This window comes from Xiphophorus hellerii, chromosome 14 (genome assembly GCF_003331165.1).
Source record: "Xiphophorus hellerii strain 12219 chromosome 14, Xiphophorus_hellerii-4.1, whole genome shotgun sequence".
In the NCBI taxonomy this organism is placed as follows: domain Eukaryota; kingdom Metazoa; phylum Chordata; class Actinopteri; order Cyprinodontiformes; family Poeciliidae; genus Xiphophorus; species Xiphophorus hellerii.
The window spans coordinates 9,938,003-9,965,390 of record NC_045685.1 but is presented as its reverse complement, the minus strand read 5'-3'; the positions used below and the strand labels follow the sequence as shown (position 1 = coordinate 9,965,390).

The 27,388-nt window shown below is 40.2% G+C and overlaps 1 protein-coding gene across 1 annotated transcript; it reads left to right on the top strand.

Moving 5' to 3' along the window:
- Positions 1-1,587: 1,587 nt before the first annotated feature.
- Positions 1,588-26,412, top strand: kcnj10a (potassium inwardly rectifying channel subfamily J member 10a). The gene is made up of 7 exons (XM_032582715.1): positions 1,588-1,825; positions 1,933-2,180; positions 11,387-11,773; positions 12,015-12,226; positions 13,039-13,170; positions 15,809-15,986; positions 23,701-26,412. Exons 3-7 carry the CDS (start codon positions 11,395-11,397, stop codon positions 24,105-24,107), a joined length of 1,308 nt encoding a protein of 435 aa, XP_032438606.1. The 5' UTR covers positions 1,588-1,825; positions 1,933-2,180; positions 11,387-11,394; the 3' UTR covers positions 24,108-26,412.
- Positions 26,413-27,388: the final 976 nt, after the last annotated feature.

The following is a 27,388-nucleotide window of genomic DNA, read 5'->3' as shown; positions in this document are numbered from 1 at the left end:
TCTGTTTGTCTGCAAGCAAAGCTAGCTGTAGCCACTTTGGTTGGCTAGTTGTCAAGAAAGATTATGGTTTGGTCCCTCAATGATCAAGAATATCTATTTCTTTTATCAATGACAATAGAAGTGTGTAAAACAGCTTTGTTTCTAATCTGAAAGCAGGTCTTGCAATTTTCCAAATGTTTTCACTTTTTTTTTTGTGTGCAGATTTTATAGAATAGATAGAGTCCAGCAGTGGACCACAAACCAAATGTCGCACGTTATTCTTTTTAGAAGCAGATTACTACATCTATAGACAATTCTGAGGAAAATTTGATAAAAAAAACCCCATTTCAGATTATTTATTACCAATAGAGGTTCAGTCTAGTAATTCCAAACTTCTGATTACGTGATAGAAGGAGTGGCACCATTAAGCTCTGCTATTGTTCAGAAATGTGGCACCCATCTCCAATTTGCACTTCTAAAAATAATAATAATAATAATAAAACATCATTAAAAATGTGTTGACATTTTTCAATTCATTCCAAATTGTTATCTTTAAATAAGTAACCTAACCAGTTCAGTCATTTAACTGTTCCAGCTCTGTTCATCTGATGCAAAAGATGCAGAAAACTCATCCTTTAAGCTGAGCTGCAACCGTTCAGCTACACAAGTTCAACCAGTTATTATCTCTAAATCAGTAAAAATCAAACTACCAAACAGTTGGCAGATTTTCTTTATTTGTAGTCAACTTTAAAAAAAAATACAGCAGCTCTATAACTTGTAAGTTGGAAAAATCAGTTTTGTGAAATGCGGCATAAACTTGCAGCAGTTTCTCAAGTCAGGAGAAATTTATAATTCGTCACAGACCTTTAGTAGTAAAGCAGACGCAAAAAAACCCCAAACAAACAAAAAAACACATTGGTGAACAAATGCAGCTAAAAATCTGCCAAATATCACTTGATGGGGGGTCAAATATGCAGCAGCGTGACTTCAGTACACAATGTTCTTTTACTCCGCACAAGATTTTTGTTCCAATAAAGCCACTTTCTTTCCTCCCAACAACATCTACGTCTACATCTACAGCCTGAGAGAGGTTGTTGCTACTTTGGTGATTTTTTTTCTCTTTTCGCCCCGTTCATCCCTTTCTCCATCAACAGGAGGATCGTTTGTACTCGCCTTTTACACTAGCGAGCGCCCCTCCTCGCAGGCGGACATGGCACCACCTCACAGAGATGCGCCCACATTACCCATTCAGTGCCCTCTGTCCCAACGCAAAGGCGCAAGAGGCCAAGCACCCAACAATAAAGGCCCCCTAACCCGTTTTTTTTGGGTTTGTAAATATCTTTGTTCCAGTGCAACAACTTCCAGGCTTGTATCTTAGACCCATCAAACGTTTTGCAACGAGAAAGTTGACAAAGGCTGAAACAGCGGAGGAGGCCCGTCCAACAAAGAGGCCCATTTACCGCGTACAGTCAGGGAGGGAGGGTAGGAGGAGAGTTGAATTAATGAATTAAAAATGTCGCAAAAAAAAAAAAAAAAAAACACAAAACAGTGGCCATCTGAATGCTTTTGGGCTTATATAGCCGGGGTATGTCAGTGTATGTATGTGTGTGTGTGTGTGTGTGTGTGGGGTCCTCGGAGGAGTGGACTGCCCGGGCTTTTTTAACGTCCCCCTGAGTGGACACACAGGGCGCGCTCTCTCGCTCTCCCTGCTTCGCAAGCAAGAAGAAAAAGTGCAAACTGTCCTCATCCGATTACATAATGATCCAGTAACAGTGAGCCGGAACCGGTGCTGCCAGTGCCAGTGCGCAGGGAGACACTGACTAGCTGCTGGGGAATAGTCAACCAGGTCTGACCGGGTTCAAGTTTTTTTGTTTGTTATTTTGTTTTTTTTTTTCTTTTATTTGCTGAGAAATTTCCTTTGGTCCTTTTTTTTAAATTTGTTTGTTTTCTTAGATGCACAGGATGACTTCGACGTAGCGTCGCGAGAGCAAACAATGCAACACATTGGTGAAAAATGACGTTAAACATGTGTGAACCATCAACAAGTGCAACCCGGTCAAGACCCTGAAGTTTTGCAGCAATTTCTTTTTCTTATTTTTTTCTAAGTCATTCATACAAGTTTTTTTTTTTGCACGTTTGCTGGACGGTGAAGCTGTCCAAGCTGCACTCAAAGCAAACATCCGTAACAAGTCGACAGAAAGGTAAGAAAAAAATGTCAAAATTTATATTTGAATGAGTTTTGTATTGTTTGCCACATGATACGTGTTGCTTTTTGCCTCGTTCAACTAAAAAAACATACATTCTTGCACCTTTATGCACTAAAATGAATCAATTAGTGCAATACTTGATCCTGTGTTTACTAATATGAGGAAAAAATGCTACTTGGAAGACTTTAAGTGTTATGACATTATGGTAAAACAGATTGTAAACGCTGCAGCTCGTTCTTACTGCACCTGCTGTGTTTGCTGTGTAGAGGCATGCGAGTACCGAGCAACACTAGCAGAGGTTTACTTCTCTAATTTAGAGCAATGTCACACACTGTTGAGTGTTTTTTAAAATCACAATTTATATGTGGGAAGAAGTTTAACACTCAAGAATCAATATAGACTTAGAAAAGCCAGTTTTAAGCCAAATGTTGCAGGAAAACATCTATTATAGCTTTTACTCTAGTGCAACAAACAAAAAACATTCAAGTCATCTCCAGAAGCTGACAGTGTGGCACTCAAATCTTACATTACATCAATTTTAAAAAGCCAGGAAAGGTTTTGATCATGTTTTCACCCAGGCAGCCGTCGATTTTAATTCGACGAGCGGCACCGCCACAGTAGCAAACAGAACAGATTCACAGCCATGCTGCAAAAAAGAAAAGAGGCGCTCCTGAATTTGTGGCAAACAGCTGGCCTCCATTCACAAACGTCAGGCGGTGTCGTAACTCTTCAGACGGGTTGAGAAAGTGAAGACGATGGTTTGAGGAAGCGCTCGCTTCAGCTGTGAGCTCATTCGGTCGGCGGCTGCCATGTCTGTTTGTTTACTCTGCGCCTCACTTTTTGTTCCCCAAATCAAAAGGGAGACAGAGGAGGAGAGGGGGGGGGGGAGAAACCTAATCAGATAAAATGCAAGAGATTTAGAATTAGTGAATTTAATTTGGAACCAAGCTTATTTTAAAACTTAGAAATTATGCGATTTCATTTCAAGTAACTGTCAAAGTATTATGGAGGAATCAGGAGGGTTGTTTGCTTAATATAGTCACTAAAAAACACAAAATCTTACCAAGTATTTTTGGCCTAGTTTCTGGTGCAAATATCTTAGTACACTTGAAATAAGACAAGACGAACTTACAAGCAACCTTTCTGCAAGAAGTAAGAGCTTGATTTGACTAAATGATTCCTTAAGATTGATTAAAAAGTACCGGTTCCTCTTATTTCACTTATATCTACCACTTTTCATCAATATTCAAGAGTCAAATCAAGCTCTTATTTCTTGCAGAAGAGTTGCTTGTAAGTTAGTCTCATCTTATTTCAAGTGTACTTGCACCATGGGCCAAAAATACTTGGTAAGATTTTGTGTTTTTGCAGTGTGGAGCTCTATCGGACGCACAGTCCAGGTCGCACCTGATGTGAGCTGATGACTGAACAGGATAAAACGTGTGCAAAGAAAAAAAAAAGCATTGGACAGATGTATGGATGGATTTTGTCCCTTGCCTAATGCACTATGCGCAATTTAGATCAAGTTATTAGTTTTTACGTCAGATCCCAGAGGTCATGACACAACGTAGGGAGTTTCTGGTTTCTGGGTTGAAGTCTTAGGCCTAACTTGTGTCCCTGGTTTCGCTCATTTAGAAAAAGCTCAGTCGATTTGGAGCAAACACCAACTTTTGGAATGTCCTCATCTTCAAGAGTTCACAAAATTCAAGTGTAACTTTTGCATTTCGTCCAATCATAAAATGCCACACTGAGCACATAAGAATGGGGTTTGCAGGATTAAAGTCAGATACTTTTTTTTTTTTACCGTAAAACAACTTCAAACTTCTCCACGCCTTCCTCCCTGAGCATCCTCTCAACCACGCTGTCTTTAAAAGGCAGAGTGTCTTCAGTCAGAGGCTTCTTCAAAATCGTTGCGAAGCAGACTGCTACAGGAGGTCTCTCGTGCCCGCATCCAACACCGTCTGCAATAACTCTTTAATTAAATGAGTTACGACAACATTTAGTTTCACTTTGGGGTCAGTGAAGGTGTCTTGAAGTGAATTAGCTGAATGATGCCGATTGTTCATTAATGTTCTCTAACAAACCGCGGTTCACAGAACAGCTGAGACAAGGTCGGTCTCTTTACTCAAAGGCAATTCACTGAACTGGATTTTACTATGATTTGTCAGAATAGTGGGGGAAAAAAAGCGCACCGCACTTTTCAGAGTTGAACTTGTAAAGCTCGTAGAAATCCAAAGTCGTGGTTTTACTCCTGCAGGATTACACAAAGTCATTTGTGTTGATCTGTCACACGAGATCCTCATAAAATGCATTAAAGTTTGTGGTAAATGTCAAATAACCGCGTTGGCGAAAATACGGGAGCCGTGTGACATTTATCTGTGCAGAAACTTGCTGCATCTGCAGATCTGCGTTTCAGCCACAGAGCGCTTTGACGTGCAAGTCGACGTCAAAGGAAGACGTTCTGTCCTAATCAGACTGCCTTTAATCATTTCCTCGAAGATAAAGCGCCGCTGACTCGACAGCAGCTCATTTGTGTTGCGGCTCGGCCGGGCTGAATGAAGTTGGTCTCGCCGTTGTCTTGAGCTGGCCCACCAGATGCCATCTTGGCACGGCGTGCGTTAATGTTTGGGGCCGTCCATTCAGCCCGGCCACAGAGGCTGCTGTGGTGCGGGACAGTTGTCCAAGCCATTCAGCTGGAGTCCCTTTCAGAGCCGTGCACTGGCTGCAGGGGTAGGGACGCTGGGCCGAGTGGAAGGGATTTACTTTCTCCTCTGGAATACTAATGTCAAGCTTTTGTCACCACCTTCACTCCACATCCCTCCCCACCCTTTCTTTTTATCCTTCACCATCTTTCCCGCTCTTTTCCCCCCCGTTTTATCACCTGATTTGTCTCTCTCTCTCAAATCTTCCCTCTGAACTAATTCTTCTGTCTGCATGTAAAGCGCTGCATGCTCACACAGGCTCAAATACACCAGCAAACACTCCGGCGCTCGGTTCTGGTCTCCTTTCCCCCCCTCTGTCTAACTTGCTCTCTTTCACTTACTCGCCCAGCCAGTCGTATTTTTCAATAGTGGCTTTTGTCCCTTTCATCTCGTCGGAAACAAAGGATTCTTGTGCACACGGGACAGAGGGAAGACGAGGGCTGCATGGGCCGGACGGGGCGGAAGAGATCACAACCTTGACTGTTGTCATTCTCTTGGGGTAGAAAAAAAAAAAGTTTCGAGCGATTGTGGAAATTCGTCAAAGTCACAGCAGCAGAAAAAGCATAAAGTTGGCTGCAGAAATCCCCCAAAGCATATAGTTTTGTTTTTTTGTTTTCACTGTCACCAACCTTTTAAGGGTGTTTTCATACTTGGTAGTGCGGCAGACTCCATTCGATTGGGGAGGAAAGTTGTAACATTTGTTAGGTTTTCGGCTCCCACGCTGCTCTGTGTAAAAAAACAAAAACCTGTTATCTCTCTCACCTGTGGTGGCGCTGCACCAAGAACTGCTGAAGGAAAATACATGAAAACCTCAGAAGAAGACATCAACTTCCTTTTTCAGACAATAGTAATAAAAAAAAAATGGTGGCGTTGCATCAGATTTTAGAAGTTGTAGGATTTCTCTTTTGTCTCTGGCGAAAGACCTCAAACCATTTTTCTCTCAAGAGGTAAGACTCCTGCATTTGTTTTGGTTGTATTTACCCAGAATGCCCTGCGCTATCGTCTACTTCCTGCTCTCGTAGCTGTCTTCGGTCCACTCGGTGTTCACGTATGCATTTGAACCGAACCAGAGTTCATTTAAATCGAACCGAGACCTAGAGTTCGATTTTTTTTGGGATCGCTTCAGAGTTCAGTTGCGCATTCACACCTCCGCAAACGAACCGAACTTTCTAGGCATTCGGTTGAATCAAACTAAACAGGGCTGCTGTGATTTTGCCCTCTACATTTATTACTCCTCTATCACCCTTTAAAACCTAAGAGATGCATAAACCTATGTTAAGTTTATTTCTGCAAGATATAAATTTAACAATATGCGTTAAGTTGCTCTCTAATCTACATCCTTATCCACAAAATGTAATGAAAAGACAAGAGTCACTGTTAAGGATATTGCATTTATCAGTGTTGCATATGTCAATATTTACCAGTAAATCCTTTTTTATTTTGTTTTGAAAAAGGGAAAACAGTCCTTCTGTGTCATTATTGCATAATAATGGACATCAGACCACATAACACACAAATACTCTCACAAATTCATAAATTTTCTTCCAAGTTTAGCAGTTTTTAATAAAAGGAAACCAAATAATTATCATTTAATTCTGACTTGCCTTATTTCTTTTAATGATCACTTGTAAAATATGCATAAAACATGTCGATGTTTGAACATTTCAGTGCAGCAAAGTGGCATAAACCTCTACAGGAAATTGACCTTCTGAGAACAAAGATGTTTAGTTACAGATGGGCAGAACGAGGGACTGATGTAAGAAACCAGCATGGAGCAAAGATACAGGTGAGAACATGAAATATACGTGTAATCTAGCAGGATGAGGAACAGCCAGAACTGCTAATTACAGGAGAGGGAAGAGGAGACGCATGAGATGAGGGCTGAAGAAAATGAAATTATTAAAATGCAGCAAACAGAGATGAAGCCCAAACACCCCAGAACTACGATGGAAGCAAAGTTCACTTCACTTCACTATATTTCCACTTCCATTACGCTTTCCAGTTTAAAGATGATCGAATAAGTAAAAAGTGACATTCACTGAAAATATGCCAGCACAAAACAACAAAGCAGTTTGGAGCAAATTAATATCTGCAGCATATGTTCTGCTCTCACCTTGGTCCACAAGTCAGTTTGCAGTTTGCAAACGTTTTATTTACGTAGATCACGATCAAATCTTTTTTCACTGAAATGATTTCACTATAACAGCTTAAATAGATTCAATAAATTCCAATCGGTTTTTAAAATCAACTTCATGAACAGAAAAATCATGTAAAATGTGAACATTTTCCTGAATAAAACAGCTAAAAATCCACATTTCATTGACAGTGACACGCTAATGATGCAGAAGCTCGGCTAGAGTTGGACATTAATGTAGCTGCTGTAGCTAAGCTAGTTGAGCCTGGATTTAAACCTAGATTCTTGGTCCAACACACTAGTTAAAGTTTGTGACTTAAAATATACAAATATATTTTGTTTTGTGGGCTGAGAGTTGAATCCCAGATGGTTGTGTTAGTTTAACAGTTGAAGAAACCAACATCTCCAATTAAATTATAATCAAAATCCTTTTTTTTAAAATAGTTAATATTGTTTCTGGATTTAAGTGCAAGTCATTTAAATGCTTAATATTTGTTACCCCTAGAAATACCAACATCAAGGTCATGAGGGCTTTTGAATCGCTTTCCCTTTCCTTTTATACAACAGGAACCTAACAATTGCTTGGTTGGGTGATCCAGTTATTAAGAGGCAATATGGGTCATCACTTTACATGTTGAAAAATAAACCACAGGGAAGCTCAGGGCAATGAAATGGGACACCACAGGCTCAGAGTCGGTGGTGAGATACAGTGTGTCACTGTGTCTGTGGGATACATAAATAGAAATGCACATAAGTTTCATTATTCAATGCATTTTGTGCTATAGATCAATAGAAATATTGCATACCTGTGAGGTGGAGAACATGGCAATTTTTACACATATTTTTCAATAATGAAAATCTAAAACGTATATTAATTTCAGCTGCCAACAGGACCGAATTGTTCTCGAGGCTTTGTTAGGAAAGTTGAAGAGCACACCAGGTAGGGAGAAAGTTGTGGAATTCTTTTATTATAATTTTAATAACCGAACTCAAGATTCAGGATTGGCGACATCAGGTTGAGGGCAACAGAGGATCTGACAATGAAGTGACAGAATCAAGGAGTATTTAAATTGGTGGAGTTTTCACACAGTAGAGGAAATGAACAAATATGAAACAAATGTGGCAGCATTTGAAACTAATGCACTGGGGAAAAGTCCTGAATAAACCAGGGAGCAAATGACAGTTATTAAGATAAAGATAGAAAAATGCCACAAAAGATGCACCTGAAGTAGACCGCAACTAGGTAGGTAAACTAAAAGTGTTTTCACACCTGATAGTCCGGTAGACTCGCTTCTATTGGGGGGCCAAAGTTGCAACATCCTGCTCACCTCCTCCCCTGTGGTGGCGCTGCACCAAGAACTACTGAAGGAATCGACTCAAAAACCTCTGAAGAAGACACTGAGCGCAGCTTCCCTCTCTGCAAAACGTAAACAAAAACGGAGTAGCGTCAGATTTTAGATTTCTCTTTTGCATTTGGTAAAAGACTGTGAGAAATTTCTCCCACTTGCGCTAGACTCTTGCATTTGTTTAGGTTGTATTTACCCAGAATGCCCTGAGTGTGTTTCCTGCTTTTGGAGCAGTCTTTGGTCTGCCTGCCATTCACATACTCATTCAAGCCGCATCAGAGTTCACTTCAGCCAAACTGAAACCTGTTTCTGGACGGTTCAGAGTTTGTTTTGGTCCACATCAGAGTTTTATTATGGATTAAAATTTTGACAACAGGCCTCCAAACTTAATTCCTTTTACATCAGTTCAAAAGCACACTGCGACTATAGCCTAGAGCAGCGGAGACGTGTTCTCTGGAGTGACGAAAGAATGGTGACCTGCCATTATGATGATGGATTGTTTTGTCGCAATTAATTATTTCCAGTAGAAAAAAATTAACTCTTAATGAGTCAACCTGCAAATACATTTTGAACAATTTTAACATCTCCAGCGTCAATAAGGAAATGGACAAGCAAGTCTACTGGTGAAGAAAGTGACAGTTCTGACTTCCACCCCAGTTAGAATGGACACTATTGGAAAAGTCTTTTCTCCCAACATCAGTGTCTGACCTCACTAATGAAGAATGGTCAAATGGTCAATAAACACACTCCTTAAAAGCTGTCCCAGATGATGTGAAGCTAGACGTGCAAAGAGTGGGTCGACATCCTGTTAAACCTTGTGGATTTTTAACTCTGAATGTTAATACTTTTAAAAGTAAATACTTTTGGAAGTATTGTATATATTTTTTGGAATTTGTTTCGGAATTGTATGTAAGGTTAGAGTTTTTATCTCTGCAAAGTAAGCAATCCTCTGGACACTAAATGGCATTGCACAAGTTATAGCTGCTCAAATGGTCTGCATGTACATATGTTTACTGTATGTGTAGGCAGGAACATTGTCGGGTTCAGAGTTCAGCTGGTGTGGCCCAAGCCCAATCACATGCCCGTGCTCCTGACCACGCCTACCCCCTCCCTCTCTCTTCCTCCCCCCTTCACATCTTAGTATTCATAGCACAGAGCTCAACACAGCTCTCTATTCATTCACTCTGTGTGAGCTCCAACACGGAGGGAGGCGAGACAAGGGTCAAACAGGACAGGAAAGGACAGAGTGTATCAGATCGCTCCGGTTTTTAGGCTTTTGTTTTGGCTGTGCTGTTTTGGGTTTGGTTTGATTTGCTCCAGAAAGCAAAGACAATTTCTCTGCTTGGTCAAACGATGAGCGAAGAATGGGCAGAAAGGGGAGGATAGAAAAAAGGATGATGTGGAGAAAGACAAGCTGTAGTCCAGATGAGACTTAAGATTTTTAAAAGCTTGCAAAGGGAAAGTCAAGTGGCGATAAGCGTTCGTGGCACCCAGGGGTGAGGGATCTCTCACTCACTTAATAAACTATTGATACTTTGCAATCCACTTATACCAGGACTTCGGGGTGTCATCGCGGCGTGTCATCATTTTCAGCGTACAAGTGACGATGGCGTAGTTTTAGGCCAGCCGGACAAGAGACTCATATTTCAGGGCAGAACAGGCACCTCCAGCGCAGTGATGACAATATCAAGTTGGACGTACATGACGGATGTAAAAAAAAAAAAAGTAGCTGCAAGATTCCACTATGAGCGTTAGTGAGGTTTAGTAATAAATAATGTTGGGTAATGAGATCTCAGACTGCTGATGAAGTCTTCATGTGGAAACGTTTGCTGAATGCTAGGCCAAAGCTAGCACGTCAGCGCCCTTTTGGTCATTGGTAATTTTCGTTTACAGAACAGATTTCAGTGAAGTTTGAATTAATTGTTTGAAGACATGACCTACAAAAAACCCAAAAATAATTAGCCTGCCTCATGAGCTTTGTACTTTATTTCTACAGGGAATGTCCAACACTCAATACAGTCTCAATTTATTGTAAATTGTAAATAACTCTATTCAGGAAACCTAAACATGTTAGACCAAGAAAGAATGTGCAAGGTCGATGATAAAGTATGCAAGCTGAACACCACAAAGTATAAAACTTAAAAATCAAGTCGGCAAATTATGGCTGCAAGTCTCCTGTTCACGAACTGTACACAAACGACATTTATTAGGAGTTTGTCATGTATATCATTTGTAAATGCCTTGACCAGTATACAAGGCATTTAAAAGAGCGATATAAGTTTTGATTGTGTTTAGATTGAGGCCTTGACATCACACAACCCTCCTCTCTTAAACCTACTTCCAATGGATGAGAGAAACTTGGAAACATATTATGACATCTTTAGTAAAAAAATTTAACACACCCTGAAGAGAGCGATATAAGTTTAGTCCTAATGTTACTCACTATGACATACATCAATCAAGCAACCAGCCAACTAATCAACCAACCAACCAGGTAGTTTATTTTGAACTTAAATTTTAGTTTTGATTGAGTAGATTGTCTTAGGAATTTGTATGAATCCCAAAGTACCAGTGTACAGATGGGAAAGATCTCCTCTACTCGATTTTGTTATTTTAGTGCAAAATGAGTAAATTAGCATGATTTTTCACAGATGGAGTACCTGGCTTAGTGAAAGCCTTTCTTTTGAAAAGGCAGGAAGAGAAAAGAAGAGCTTTGAATGGCGGACCACAACACTGTCATCCTGAAATGTACATCAAATCCTTTTCTTCTGTTCTATTTTTCAAGTTAAATGTTCCACTAGGTCATCTCCCCATTCATATGGGGTACTTTTCTTTATTTTTATTTTTTTTACATTGGCTACCTTTAACCTTTTTACTTGGACTCCCCTATTGTTCAACTTTATTGTTCTCAGCATACCTCTGCAGGTTTTCCACACCATCCTCCTTCACTGCTCACTTTAAGCCCATTTTCCACATTTTTGTCCCCTTCCTTCACACGTCGTATCTTCTCTGTCTGTCCAGTGCCAGCCATGACTTCAGCCACTCCTCCGTCCTCCGAAGGCTCCTCCCCGCAGAAAGTGTGCCATTCCCAGACGCAGACGGACATCAGCAAGCCCCTGCTGAGCTCCACGGGGGGAAGTGGGGCTCCTGCCGCCGGTGGGGGAGAAACGGGAGGGCCAAACGAGCTTCGCAGGAGACGCAGAGTCCTCTCCAAGGATGGACGGAGCAACGTCCGCATCGAACACGTCAGCGGCAGAGGGGCCCTGTACCTCCGTGACCTCTGGACGACGTTCCTGGACATGCAGTGGCGCTACAAGTTCTTCTTTTTCTCTGCTACTTTTGCTGGGACGTGGTTCCTGTTTGGGGTGCTTTGGTACCTGGTGGCCCTTGTGCATGGAGACCTGCTCGGTACGCATCACGACACTCACGCAGCCATGCCTGACACTTAGGAGTTGCATTCATGGAGGCGCAACAGTCCTAAATTTACCTATATCATGCACATCAAAGTCGTTAAAGCAGGCGGTAAAGTCAAATACTCATGTAGGTGTTATTAAAATTGTTTTGTACGATACAGACAAAGGCAGTAAACTCTTCTTTGGTATTTGCCATGCTCCAGATTGATCTTCTGCTCCTTGTTTCCTGCCTTCAGAGTTCGACCCACCGTCCAATCACACGCCGTGTGTGATGGAGGTGAAGACGTTGACAGGAGCCTTCCTCTACTCCCTGGAGTCGCAGACCACGATTGGCTATGGCTTCCGGTGCATAACAGAGGAGTGTCCCGTAGCAATAGTCCTCCTCATTGTTCAGCTGGTCATCACCATGGTGATGGAGATTTTCATCACTGGGACCTTTCTTGCAAAAGTAATTACATTTTTTTTTTTAAAGTTTTGAATAGAATAATAAATGTTACAGGAAAAATGTTGGTATAGCCAATTCAGCATTGCTAAGCAGTTTCTTGAATATATTTCACTGTGACTACAGTGAAAGATGGCGGTGGCAGCATTATGGCTACAAAAAACCAAAATTAAGTGTCAGAAAATCTGCGGGGTCACCTAAAGTGGGCTAAGTGTTGGGTGACGACAGAGTTCTACTGAAAAACAGAAGGTGAAATAAAATCAAAGGGAGCTTTTTATTTTAGGCTGCGCACACAAACGCAACAAAGCAATTGCAGCACATTTGTTATTTCTAACATTTTTGTTTCTTAGTCAAGTTGTACGCCATAAATGTCACGTTATATGTATACAATTTTAGCAAACACTGTGTATATTTTTAGCTGTTGTTCGCGTACTGCACTAGTCTTTTCTATTCCTTATCTTCATATTTGAGTTGCTTATGCAGAAAACTTGCATGTGGGGTTCTGTTATCATTCGGATCTATTAGAAGCAGACTCCAGCGCGCTAGAACAATGATCATACTGAACCGTCAGCATGAAAAGTTATCAGTGTCAGTTATCAGTATCACAGTTTTTGGTTGCGGATTATTATCGGTCTGATCTGAAAAGAAAAAAAATGAGTTTCCGCTGTTGTTTTTATTTGAAACTATTTACTTTTACTCTCTTGTGTTCTCAGAATTTAAACGTTACGCTTTTAATGGCTGACGTACAGTATTTTTGATACAACATTTTAGCAACGAGGATCCATCCTAATCTCAGATTTCTTCCTTTCCTCCGGCAGGTTGCTCGCCCCAAGAAGAGAGGCGAGACGGTGAAGTTCAGTCAACATGCTGTTGTGTCGTTTCACGAGGGTCGGCCCTGCCTGATGATCCGAGTGGCCAACATGCGCAAAAGCCTGCTGTTAGGATGTCAGGTAATAGATCACTTTGAACAATATTTACTTGCATCAAGCTAACGTCACACACCGGCCTGTGCATATATTTTAACGTCATGTCAGATAGCAGTGTGGATTCTTGAACTCCTTTGAGACACGATTCTGGGAATATCTATTAACTGTTTTTTTGTTTTGGACAAATTTTGATCAAACTTCTCAAATTTTACATAAGCACACTTTACTGTCATGAGTGCAAATTACTCTTTGTACTGTTTTCTTTGCCAATTAATATTTAGGGACAACCTATTTGCAGTAAATGTGCAATGATTTAAGAAGTCGACATCGTTAATTATAGCTAACGTGAGTTTAAAGTATGGTATTAAAAACAATGTTGGAGCTTTCAACTCCATTTATGGTGGGTGTTAGGTTTGTTTTAGAACGTAACCTCCCCCACCCCCGCCCGCCCTCGAAATGAAGCGGAATAAAACAAAGCAAAACAAAAACATTTTAAAAATAGAAGAAGAGATGAACAACAAAGCCACCTGGAACAGTGTGAAAGTGTGTTGGCGTTTTGGGTTCCCCCTAAAAGCCCTTCTAAGCCCCCTCACATCAGACTAAGATCGCATCGTGGCATATGAGATTAGTCAGATTGTGGGGATGATGTTTGTAGGTTGTTGTTAAAAACAAAATGCTCTCCTTATTATCTGTGATGGAAAGTCAGAGTTTCCTAAATGATTTACACATGCACAAAATCACCCAATGGTGATTTTCAGATTTTTCCTTTATTAGAAAAGTTGTAGCATTTCAGGATTCTGGGTGAGCCTAAACGGGGGACGCTGGTACTAGCAGCTGTTACATATGTAAAAATGATTGTGCAGCAGGGCTCACTCTGCACTGAGCAGTTCTCTGTACAAAAAACTTCGTTATCCTCTCTTTCTCCTCAAAATGATTGTTGAGGTGCGGAAACCTATTTACAGGAAATTGTGAAATGTCATTTTAGAGGAGATTTCATTCGCATGGTGGTAGCATTGTTGAATATAGTCAAAAGGCAGAGCAAATCAATTTGGTGAGTCTATGACAGCACAGTAGTGCCATCATTGTTTTCCACGTTGGAATTGGGCTTTTCCAGTTTTGCCACCATCTAACATTTTGCATTCAAGCATTCACAGACCTGAAGACTGACTTAGTCTTAATTTACCATGACGAGGGTTTCGGACATTTTTAATCTCAGTCCCTCCAATGGTGGGCTTTGGGAAACCAAACGCCTTCAATGTGTTTTTCATAGTTCTGGTTAGAGAACAATAGCAGATCACATTTGTCAAACTCAAACACTCCCTTGGGTAAAATCCATCCATCCATTTTCTAACACCCTTGTCCCTATCGGGGTCAGGAGGTGCTGGTCTCTATCTCCAGCTAACGCTCCGGGCGAGAGGCGGGGTCACCCTGGACAGGTCGCCAGTCTGTCGCAGGGCAACACAGAGACAGACAGGACAAACAATCATACACACACACACACCGAGGGAGAATTTAGAGAAACCAATTAACCTGACAGTCATGTTTTTGGACTGTGGGAGGAAGCAGGAGTACCTGGAGAGAATGGTTAAAATCCTGTTGGCCAAAACTTTTAATGTGGCCCTCTAGTGTCAAGGGGGCCACATTGAACCTTAAGATAATTGTTGTATGCTTAAATATTATTCAATCAGTCAAAATCAATTCAGTTTATTACACCAATGTGAGAAGATGTTAAACATTGCTACATTTTTAGAAGTACTAACCAAACTTAAATAAAACTAATATATATATTTTTACAGTTTGTTAGTGGGTAGTTTTATCAGTGCATTCTGCCACAACCAGTCGATCTTCATGAGGCCCGAAATGAAAATCAGTTTCACACCCCAAGAGGCTTGAGACTGACTTAGATCATGAATCTGATTGTAGTTGGAATGTTTTGGATAGTTTAAAATGAGGAACTGAAAGTGCAAATGACTGGGTGGAAGTTTTTTTTTTTTATTTGGAGATGTGCTGTGCAGCATTTAGGCATGTTCTGGTTTCCTATGATTGATTATGAAGACTCCATGTGTACAATAGTTTGAAAAGATTTCCATATTGAAGTAAAAACTTCACATTTTCTTTATATTTCTTGTCTGTTTGCTTGTTGCTCTGAAACAGAGATGTATCAATCAGTCAGTCAAATTTTATTTGCATAGCACCTTTCAGCGACAAGGCATTTCAAAGTGCTTTACATCATAAAAACACAATCAACATTACATTTTGCACATCAGATTATTGATTAATGTTTCATGATTAGGTTTCAAAAGAAACTCTAAACGGCTGCTTTAGTCTAGATTTAAAGAAACTCAGTGTTTCAGCTGTTTTGCAGTTTTCTGGAGGTTTGTTCCAGATTTGTGGTGCATAGACGCTGCATGCTGCTTCTCCATGTTTGGTTCTGGTTCTGGGGATGCAGAGCAGAACCAGAAGACCTGAAGTTTTTTTTTTAAGTGTATTCTCTGAGCAACAGGGAGCAGGTGCAGTGACTACTAATTGAGTACATTGTTAATGCTTTATTCTAGAGCCATTACTGGAGGGCCAATGTAAATATCAAACCGGGAGCCGTCTGGTTACAAGATGTCTTTCCAACTTCTTTGGCTGCAGTTACTGACTACATCTTGGCTCCCAGGTGACGGGGAAGTTGCTTCAAACGTCTCTGACCAAAGAGGGTGAAACGGTGCGGCTGGACCAGCGCAACGTTCCCTTCCAGGTGGACACATCCAGCGACAGCCCCTTCCTCATCATACCCCTGACGTTCTACCACATCATCGATGAGAACAGCCCCCTCAGAGCCTGGGCAGCGAAGGGTACGTCACAGCTCTGATGACGTTGTGTCTTCAGGTCCGATCAACTCATGCCGAACGTGTTGAACTGCAACATGGAAGCTTTCTGGACATTATTACGAGTCCACATTGGAACAAGTGCACTGTTATCCTTTGCTGTATTTTCTACAGTTAAATACCACAAAATGCCCAGTAAAACTACCATAAGACATCTTTACAGGTAGTTACTGTAATTTGCATTGCATTATGGGTATAGTACATAGTATTACAGTAACTTACTGTATGTTTTGAATTTGCAGTAATTTACTGTTTACACATTACAGTAGTGGTACTGTACTTATAATATACAGTAAGAATTATATTTGATTCCCAACGGTCATCATACACTGTTAGCCTTTGCTGTATTTATTACAGTTAAATACCACAAAATGCCCAGTAAAACTACCATAAATAGGGTGACCATATTTTCAGTTGGGAAAACCAGGACACGTTGTAGCGAGGGGGGTGGGGGGGTCTGAAAGCGGGGAAACTCTTTTGTAAATAGTAGGTAAACATACATTTGCGCTTTCGTATGTTGTTTTCGTACTGACAGCCACGCTATCTATCTTCTGATTAGGAACAGGGCTGCCCGCACTGACGCGGCTCAGGGATTACGTCACACGCAGGGCCGTGCGCAGTGCCCTAGTGCCTGTAAATATAATGGTCCAATGAAGGTAATTTAAAAAACAGGACATTTCCTCACTTTCTAAAAAAACCCCGGGACGCCCGGGACAGGACGTGAAATACGGACATGTCCCGGGAAATACGGACGTTTGGTCACCCTACCATAAGACATCTTTACAAGTAGTTACTGTAGTTTGCATTGCATTATGGGTATAGTACATAGTATTACAGTAATTTACTGTATGTTTTGAATTTGCAGTAATTTACTGTTTACACATTACAGTAGTGGTACTGTACTTATCATATACAGTAAGAATTATATTTGATTTCCAACGGTCATCATAGCTGCTTCATCGTGGTTCCCTGTTTCTGTATTTTTACTCCTTTAGTGGTTAACATATTTTTAAGGCAGAAAGAGAGCATGTACTTTTGTTTTTTTCACATCCTAGCTAACATTAATATGCAGTTTATCTAGCTACGTCATCAAGCGTGGCTTCGCTTCCAACTGTTTTCTGATGACGTTTGTTTTAAACTCCGAAGCTTTTTCTCTCCAAGTGCAAGTGCAGCTCTGTCTCCGTGCTGTGGGCTCACACTGCTTCAGCTCTTCAAGACAGGTAAAAAACCACTTCTTAGAAAACTGTTTGAAGCCAAAGCCTAGTCTGGAAATGTACATTTTAGATGGAGTTAACGTAACTTATAGCATCATGCTATAATGCTATAACTTAGCATTATAGCATGAGCTCGTTTGTGCTGGTTAGCCTGGTAAAATAACGTTACCTTTACTAACTCTGGTGTTTTATATAACTGGCATATTGCAACCTTATAAGTTACGTGTCTGTAAATGAGGTGAAAGATAGGAAAATATGATGGTGTTACTTTTTGAGCTGGTTCGGAATTAACGTTAGCAAAGGTGCTAATTTTACCGCTGAAGGTTTTAGCTTGACTTTTACCGCTTAATCTTCCTCGGGCGGCTTTGGGTTGAGATTAGCTCAGTGCTGATTGTCTGTTAGCATTGTTGCTACATCCTTTGTCGAACAATATAACCTTAACTGATAATTGATCCCCCCCCCTTCTCTCTTTTTTTTTTTTACATCTAATGACTGTTCATTTGTTTAAACCATGATCTTGCAGATGTTAAAAGTGCAGATTAGCTATGTAGGTCAGCAAGGATGAATTTCTAACTTTGTTCTTTTTTTTCTTTTCTTCAGATGACCTTTTTTTTTAACTCCTAAGCTTTTTCCCTCCAAGTGGCTGTGCAGTTCTGTCCTGCTGACTGCTAACATAGCTTCAACTCTTCAAAAGACAAGACAACAGGTAAAAAGACAGCTCTTCAAACATATTTGAAGCCACAAAATAGTCTGGAAATGTAGAGGAGCAGCTAAGCTAATCTATAACTTTGAGCTTGCTACAGCTGGTTAGCCTGCTAAAGTACCATTACATCTCCAACATAGTGTATAAGAGTCTGTAAATGAGGACAAAGGTGAAAAACATTAAAGTAGTTTCTGTTATTTTTTGAGTTGGTTCAGCCACAGTGGCAGGTGGACAAAAAAGTTAATTTCCAACCCTGGTTACACCTAAGGACTGTTCACATGTTTAAACCATGCTCCTGTAAATTTAAAGTTAAGTCAGTACTAACAGGTGCAACTATGTACAGGTGTAAATTCTGCAGCATTTGTACTTCAGAATTTACAGAATTTTGTAGTCATGTGAAGAAACATCAACACACAGCTAATTATCGGTTTGCATGTGGAATAGAGCAATGTCCTGCTTCCTTCAGAACATTTTCTGCATTCAGGTCCCACATGCACAGGAGTCACCGCCATTGTAGAAGTCAGACTGAACACTTGTGGAATGTAATGCTTTAAAAAATGCATTTAGCCCCACAAACTGTCATTCACATCCGCTGTTTCAGAGTGGTAGCAGGATGTAGGAGTAAAATCTAGTCTAGTCTCCGGGATGAGGTTCTCAAAAACCTGTTGTAATCTGAGTGAACTGGCCCTTTAAATATAAATTACTACCAGTAATTCATATTTAAGAGAGTTTTCCTTTTATGTTTTAAAGGTATCTTCCACCAAGATGTCTGTTGAAATGGAAATGACCTTACCCACTACACCAAGGGTAATCATGCTTGGTAAGAGGAATATTTTCTATCACTATAATTTTTTCGTAGCAATGTATGTAATTGTTATGGTAGTCTGTACTTTTACTCACTAGCGTTAGCCTGACAAGGGTTTGTCTATTTTAGGAAATAGCTTGATGTCTGCAACCCGGTGGATGGTCAGTATGGAGGAGAAGGTATTTTTCCAGCCTGAGCAACTACATGACTTTGCCAGCGTCCTTGCTGTCTTTTTTGGGTCATATTCTGTCTTCAATCTGGAGTATCAGGAGTCAGCATCCACCACGCTGGAGATGATACAATGGCAAGTACTCTACACCAAGCCATTTATGAATTAAATTTAATGACAGTTTGACTGATGATGAAGAACCATAGCTGATTGCTGTATTGTACGTCTTCATTAAAAATTACAATTAATATATTTTATTTCTGTTAAAAGATTCTTTGTGAGGATCAATCCAGATGTTGGTACCAAATGCACAGCCAAAGTCGGTACAAGCCGCAAGACGGGAAGTCTTGTCAAGAAGAAAGTAGTCAGTGTCAACTCCCAGATCACCACCTTCTTCCAACAACTTGCTGAATTTGAATGGAGGACTTCCAACTAGGTAAGTATTTTACCAAATGTAAATGTTTATTATTTTGTTGTCTTTTCCTCCTATCTTGCATGCTCTGACTTTACTTTAGCCTTTTTAATATGATTTTAATGATTATTTATAAATGCCATGTGATTCCTACACAATAGCCCTTTAGAGTAGCCTACATCTTTTCTGTGTCCGTGGTAAAAAGTGGATGTCGCTGCATCTCTTAATAAATCACAGAAATGTATAAGTGTGTAGTCGTTTAAGTGTGGTGTATTTTTATACTATGCAGTTTTCAGTTTATTAGGCACACCTTTGCAGTAATCCGTCAGCACCAACAAAATGACTAAAAAGATTGTTGTACTTCATCGTCCCCTTGGGGACATTTGTAGTACGCAATCTTTTGAATTACTGAAGACTGACTGACTGACTGCTTTTGCCATAAACAATCCAAAAACCTGAAGTGAAGCCAGTCCTGCTCATTCTTTATGCAGCTTCTATTATCACTTCAGTCCAATTGATTTTTTTTTAAAACAAATTATCAACTTAATGCTGCTTTATGACAAAGATTTTATGCATGTGAACATTGTCACTTCAGCTTAATTTGTCAACTTCCTGTCGATTTGAAAATGTAGATAACTTCCTGACCATCTCATGACCTCCCACATTGTCTGTCTTATTCTTTACAGTTCAGCTTCCACAAGATGGATCCCACTGATTTTGTTTGACGAATGGAATAAAAGTTCTTCTGATGTAGGAAATGTGTTCTATGGTTTTGTTGTTTTACAGCACATTATATTGTATTGTGACATTGTTTTTTATGACATTGCGAATATGTAAATGGATTTTATTTCTACAAATCTGCTGAAAATAAATACCTGTTATTCACAGTACTTGGACTAAAATTTCTTTTATGAAATTTTTCGGTTTATGGTAAAATATTCTTATCTTAAAGAAATGTAAACTTTAATTTACAGTAAAACTCTGACATTATGTTGTGAAACAAGTTTACAGTAGACCAGCTTTACTATAAAATACAATTACTGTATTATACTAGAAACTACATTTACAGTAATGCAGTTATAACTGTAAAGTACACTCACAGTAAAAATTAACTGTGAAATATCATAACAGTAAAGGTACTGTAGAATGGTAATTACAGTAACTTACTGGCAACACTGTTGCCAGTAAGGGTACTGTTGCCTTACTGGCAACAGTGTTGCCAGTAAGAGTACTGTAGAATGGTAATTACAGTAACTTACTGGCAACAGTGTTGCCAGTAAGGGTACTGTTGCCTTACTGGCAACAGTGTTGCCAGTAAGAGTACTGTAGAATGGTAATTACAGTAACTTACTGGCAACACTGTTGCCAGTAAAGGTACTGTAGAATGGTAATTACAGTAACTTGCTGGCAACAGTGTTGCCAGTAAGTTACTGTAAAATTACAATAAAAGGTCTAACAGTGTGTCTCATTATTGCCTCTTAACCGTCTCCCACGCATCCGCGACGAGTAAAGTGATTGGAATCTTACATTTACCGTCGAGTTATGGTAATTGACAAAACGTGTAGGTACAATGCACATGTATGCGTATGTAGGTGTGTTGGTATTCACAGTCACGTGCTGCGTTCTTGGCCGTGTCGAGCTGTCCACAGTTGGGTTTGTTTGTCACTGGAGGAGAGTTTTTTTTTTTTTTCTGGCAGGAATGTGTGTGAGAGAGTCCTCTCGAGACACCCCTCATTAGAGCACAATACTGTACAGTCCGGGGCGCTGACATGCAGCCTGCACAGATCCACTTACAGCAGCTCAGAGCTCTCATCACTGGAAGCTACTAGAGTACCCACTAAGCATATCTGGTGCTTTTCTGCCAGCGAGGCAGACTTAGATATTCTGTAGATTATCCAGAAGCATTTATTTCCTCATATTTACCTCCTTCACATACTATTTGTAGTTAAAGCTTTACAAATGTCTAAATAACTTCCTCAACTTTGCAAAAGCGGTTTTAAGTGCGCTTGAGGTGATTTTTAGCTGATGTGCTAAAGGAAAGATGAAAAGACATTTGCCAAATACGATCTGGTGGGTCTGTGCCTTACCAGAGGCATGAAACGTGAAAAACTTTCAACGTCCAAATCTCCGGCAGGGAGAGGAGAGCTTTTTATTTTTCTGAGTTGTTTGGTTTATGCTGGTTTGCAAACTTTTCATCTTATTGCTGCCGTGTGCAGAGTCAACGTCTGACAAAAGTACGTTTTGGTTGATTTGCTCCAAACCAGTAGATGGAAATATGCCTTTTCTTTTTTTTGTCTTTTGCAACATTTTAAAAGTTCGCTCAAAATTTGCATGACAATTGGATGAAAGCAGTTTGTTACTGTCTTCATTGTTGTGTATCTTGCCCCTGCTGATAATGATTTTATGCTGCTTAAGTGCCAGGCAGATGTTAGCGTGTGTACACTCTGTTTTTATATGACTCATTGATAATTTGTCTTTCCAGTTGATCAAGTACAGACAAAACTTGGTTTTTCCGTCTTAACTCAGTAGCTGCTTCCTCACACTCACATTTAGACATTAAACTGCAGCAGCCAGTTCAGTCTCTGTTTCTGTGAGACTTCCACCTTAAGGGGTAAATTGTAATCTAAACCCCACATATGTAAGAACAAAATGCACTATTTTCTGTAAGCCTTGCGCATAAAAATAGGGTATGAAAGGTTTAGCCATTTGTTGGCTAATATTACTTACATTACACCTGCAGTCGGAGTTTCAGTAGATCATGGATTCTGCACATTCACAAATTCATAGATGGGGACATTATCAAATGCTCCTGTTTTTTCAAAGTCTAGTTTTCGGTTTTTATATTCTGGACGCTTCCTTAAAGTTTTTTTTTTCTCTATGACGTTATTTTGTCTTGCATTCTCAATTCCCCTTTCCCCGCCAGTTTGATAGCGAATGCTCTGAAAATTGCCGAGGGTATTTCTCATTGACACACAGTGACGGCCAGCGAGACGCAGATTCTAATCTGCTGTATTTCCAGAGGGCTCGTAAGATCTGTAAATGAGTCGAAGCAACTCGCAAACAGGCAGAGAATCCCTTGATAATTGTGTCACAGTGTTGACAGAGGGGTTGCGAAACACGGTGTTTTGCATTGGTGGGAGTGATATTTGGTCTGTGTTGGGACTCAGCCTTGTTTTCACAGATGAGAGAGTCTGCAGTCTGAGAAACCCCGGGGATGCAGGTGTTCGCCTGCTTGACTGCGTACGTCTGCTGCTCTGTCCTTTGGGGACGTTGTGGGAGGGTAGCGCCACTCAAAGTTTCCACGTTCTGCGTGTTGTGAATAAATAGTCACCAAATTGTGTTGGAAAAACTCCACATGCGACAAATTACAATTTCTACGCGGAAAAGTGTCAGAGTGTGGAAGCACTTTCCTCCCAGTCAGGTGGTTAAAGAGAAGCCTCATGGTTTGGTGATTTAGAGAACAGGAGTGTGTCATGTGAACATGCGTGTACCCAGGTCAGCTTACAACCTTATCTGGTTGAGACTAGATGAATTTAAATCGGGCCCCACCCATGACTTTCTTCAAATAATAGTAAAAAATAAGTGTTATTATTTGAAGACATGATTGGTTCTGAATTTTGTCTCCTTCTTTTTATTTCTCTCCTATCTGCTCCATGAATGGGATTTTTTAGCGTCTCTTCTTAGAGCATTATCATAAGGCTTACAAATCTTCACACTGATTAAGCTCTTAAAAGGTTTTTTTTATAAAACTAAGAACATATATATCAAATAAATATTATGAAGGTTTAATTTTATTACTCAATTAGATAATTGAACAGAAACTTGCCTGCATCCTAATTATCTTTTCAATAGTATTTGTTGCCTTGTATGATTTAGATTTGCAAGGTGGAGAGATGCAGCACATTCAGAATATTCAGCGGCATGACCATGTTGTAGAAATAACTATGAAAACTTGATATTAAAAGAAAAACCAATCATTTCCGCATTTCAGAAAAAAATTTGGTTGGAAGGGCTTGTACTTGGTTATCTCTGTTGCTTGTGCGTTTTTTCTTTTTTTCCGACTGCATTTTTTTCTTCCACTGAGCTTTCACCATTATGCTTGGATGCAGCACTTTGTGAACAACCAGATCCTTTAGGATCGACTTTATGTGGCTTATTCTCCTTTCGCACACCGGTCAAAGGTCAAGTCAGCAGTTCGGGGTTACGTAGCTCGTAACACAGCTACCACATAATATTTCTGCGTTGTCATTAGCTGTAGCCGTAGCCACTGCGTGTGTTAAATTGAATTACTTAAACTTTAAAATTTCATTTATACAAGCTATTTAAGAGCACTTGTAAGTCGTGTTTTTGTGTTTTATTTTTTTTTTTTGTCCACCAGGTGGAGGCTGGGCTGACCCTGAACTGGCTGACTTTGAACTGCTGGTGATCATGAGCGCCACGGTCGAACCGACGTCTGCCACCTGCCAGGTCCGGACGTCGTACCTTCCAGACGAGATCCTCTGGGGGTACGAGTTCCCGCCCGTCGTCTCCCTCTCCCCGTCGGGGAAGTACGTGGCTGATTTCGCCTTCTTCGACAAAGTGGCCAAAACCAAGACGTCTCCCTTCCGCAAGCAGCCGTCGTCGCCGAACGACAGAGCGGAGACGCGCCACAATGGCGCCAGGGAAGACGAAACGAGCCGGGAGAGGCTCATACTGGAGGAGAACTACAAGGGGAAAGAAAAGAAGCGGGAGCGGGGCCGCGTCAGAGACAGCAGCCCGCTCAGCGTTCGCATCAGCAACGTATGAAGCCGAGCGCAAAACAGGAAGCTGTGGGAGGAAGTGGCAGAGAGAAAAGAGGACGAAGAGGAATTGTAAGCTGCTATACGAAATTGCACCATCCCCCAGACACAGCCAGTATTCATCTTCTACACACACCAACATGTGGACCACAGACAGGAAGCTGAGCACCTGAGAGCCACAGCATTTCCTCACAACGACAAGCCTGTAAACAATAACCTGTCAGCCAGAACTTAGACGGAGGACACCCGACTAGTACAAACTTACAGCAGGATTTAAATGTATTTTATATTGTGTAATGTGTAATGTAATGTACGAGGCCGCTCTGTTAAAATGTTGGCCCGGTTCTTCTCTTAGAGATGAAATATTTCTACACAAGAGAAAGGGACGAACAGCACCAAGAAAACTCTTTGAGTTTGTTGTGTGTATTACTGAATCGCAGTACTGTGTCTAAAGGCTCCATTATGCAACAACGCATGATGCTACATGCTATGTCGCACGTAGCATCATGCAGCATAGCACGGGACAAGGAAGGGGCATGCACCATCTAAATCAGGGGTGTCAAACTCCAGTCCTCAAGGGCCGGTGTCCAGCAGTTTTTAGATGTGCCACAGGTACAAAACACTGGAATGAAATGGCTTAATTACCTTGTGTAGATCAGTTCTCCAGAGCCTTAATGACCTAATTATTCTATTCAGGTGTGGTGCAGCAGAGGCACATCTAAAAGTTGCAGGACAGCGACCCTCGAGGACTGGAGTTTGACACCTGTGATCTAAATATTCAGCTACCATCATTTTCCCGTAGTTCACGGTTTGCACTTACTGCAGCACGCTGGACCTTTTAAGAACTACCTGGAACGACTTGTGTAAATACGACGTTTATGTGTCATTTTAAGGGACTGTTTCATATTTTATTACACTCTGACAGCATTAACCGCAACATGTTCGTCTCCGATGACTGGCATGGGCTAAATGAGTTTAGTCGTTTTACTAAAAGAAAGCACTTTAACTGGAAATAAAAGTGGGATTTTCTTTTTCAAACAAGCAATAACAAAACTAACCTCATTATTGAGTTAAATGATTAAAATGTGCATTTTCACCAGCTGATGTTCTGTGGGAATGAGATAACGTCTTTTTGAATGAAGCTTTTTGTGAACTTATGTACAGCATGTTCCCTTGCGTTTATGTACAGCTCATGTAAATATATTCCTCCTATGTGCTTCCATTTGGTATAAACGGGCCATTGACTGGCTGGTCTGACTGTTTAGTTTAACATTTTAACTCTGTAACGTGCCTGCTGTAACGTCTGTCTTTCTACTGCTGACATTTTGTTTCAAAGTTCATGTCAGAATGAAAACGAAGCACTTTGAACAAACCTTAAAGCACCATTAACCTTAAAAGAATATGGTACTTTGTTAAAGAGGCCATATTAATGTTTTGTTTTTTTTTACGTCCAAGATTGTGTAAGGGAACAGAAAATTTCCCCAAAATCCTGAAAGTAGTTGAAGAACTTTTCCTTTCAGAAAGGCTTTGGGCCAATGTCCCCATAATCATAAGTACACGTTGCCATTTTCTCACTTGATTCTCACCCATAAACATCCACAGTGTATTTTTCATACAACATTCATAGATTTAAAAAAATAATAATTACATAGCGTTTTAAAAATGTAATTGTCATTAAACCCTGTTCTACACAGAATAACCTTCAGTTATTTTTGCTTAAAGTTCCCTACAGACCAGTTGACTGTAAAGAAACATAAGAAAATATCACTTTGTATTAAATTAAAACTAGTAGCATCCCTCTTGTAGACATTATTTATTGCAGTCATAAAATTACACTTATGGTAGACCACAAATAGATTGTAGAAAATGACTTTGAAATGAGTTGTTAAAAGTTGAATCCTGAAACATCTCATGAGAAACATCTCCATTTTGTGCCTGAAGAAGTTGGTGATGAAAATAGAAAACGTCTGCTGGGGCAAAACCAAAAGTAAGTAAATAAATACACAGCTAAACAATGAAAAGCCAAATATAATAATAATACTAATAATAAACAGTGTGCTGGCTTAAAAATATCCCAGTAAAGTCAACTTTTGCAACACTCTTTTACGTCCACTTGATAAAATCATAAGATTGCCTGCCTTTCCGTCAGCGACAAACGACTGCTGAAAATGTTTCAGGCTGAACGTTTGTCCTGGTTTCTGCATCAGAATATGTTCAATAAATGACTCCGTCTTAATCCTGGAAGCTCTCTGATCAAACTGTCGATGTAACTTTAAGTGCCTTGTTTAATAAATGTATTATTTGCAACATGAGATGTGTTTGTGTCTGCATTGAGCAACAAAATTTGACATCATTTGACATCAAAATCAGATCTGAAAATGCACCTTACGTTCTCAATAACTCCCAAAATTACAACAGACTTCTAAAGCAAGAACTTTTAGCATGGGCCTTTTAATATGGGTTAGTATTAGGAAAGTTTTAGGTACTGTATATTGTCCTTAATGTCAGTCTTAATTTTAATATATTCTACATACATATTGAATATATATTCTAATACATTCTTTGTGAGAAACGTGTATGACAGGAAATGAGAGCTGGCTAGGATTCCAGCAGAAACTTCTAGGTCTTTATCGGAGAGTTGCATATTCTCTCACACTTGCACAGTGACACGCATTAAAGAAAAACATTCATATACACAAAAAAAAAACTATTAAATGAAATGGTTAAAATAAAATGTTCTATTACAACTTTTTGTTGCATTTACCGTTTTAGCTGGTAAAGGCTAAACGATTAGTTTGATGGCGCTTGGTGTACAGAGCAATATTTAAATCGATGGGACAGTCCAAGCATTTCGGCTGAAATTTCTAGCTACTCACACTTTGAAAGATTTAACAACTTGCACACAATGACAAGAAGCCATTTAAGGACAGACTTTTGCCCATTTCTGATTCTCCTTTCATGCACAAGTGCTCTCTACTTCTATCGATTATAAAGTCCTAAACAGAATTGGGAGTTGCAGTCACTGCATCAATGTCGATATGCCGCCTGAAAGGGATTTTACAAACATGTAAGTAATACGAGCTAAATGCATCTCTCTATGCAGGAGCAGAATGTGCATTGGAAGTGTTATAGACAGGACGATTCAGAGAGAGTCTCATGCTGATCGGAGGCCTCACGGGACCAGTAAATCCTTCGTTCAGTGAGTCTTGTCAACGTCAGGTCATTTAGCCTGGAGAAATGTTCCCTGATTTCAAAACTTTGACTGAAGTGGTGCTTGTAATTCTCATC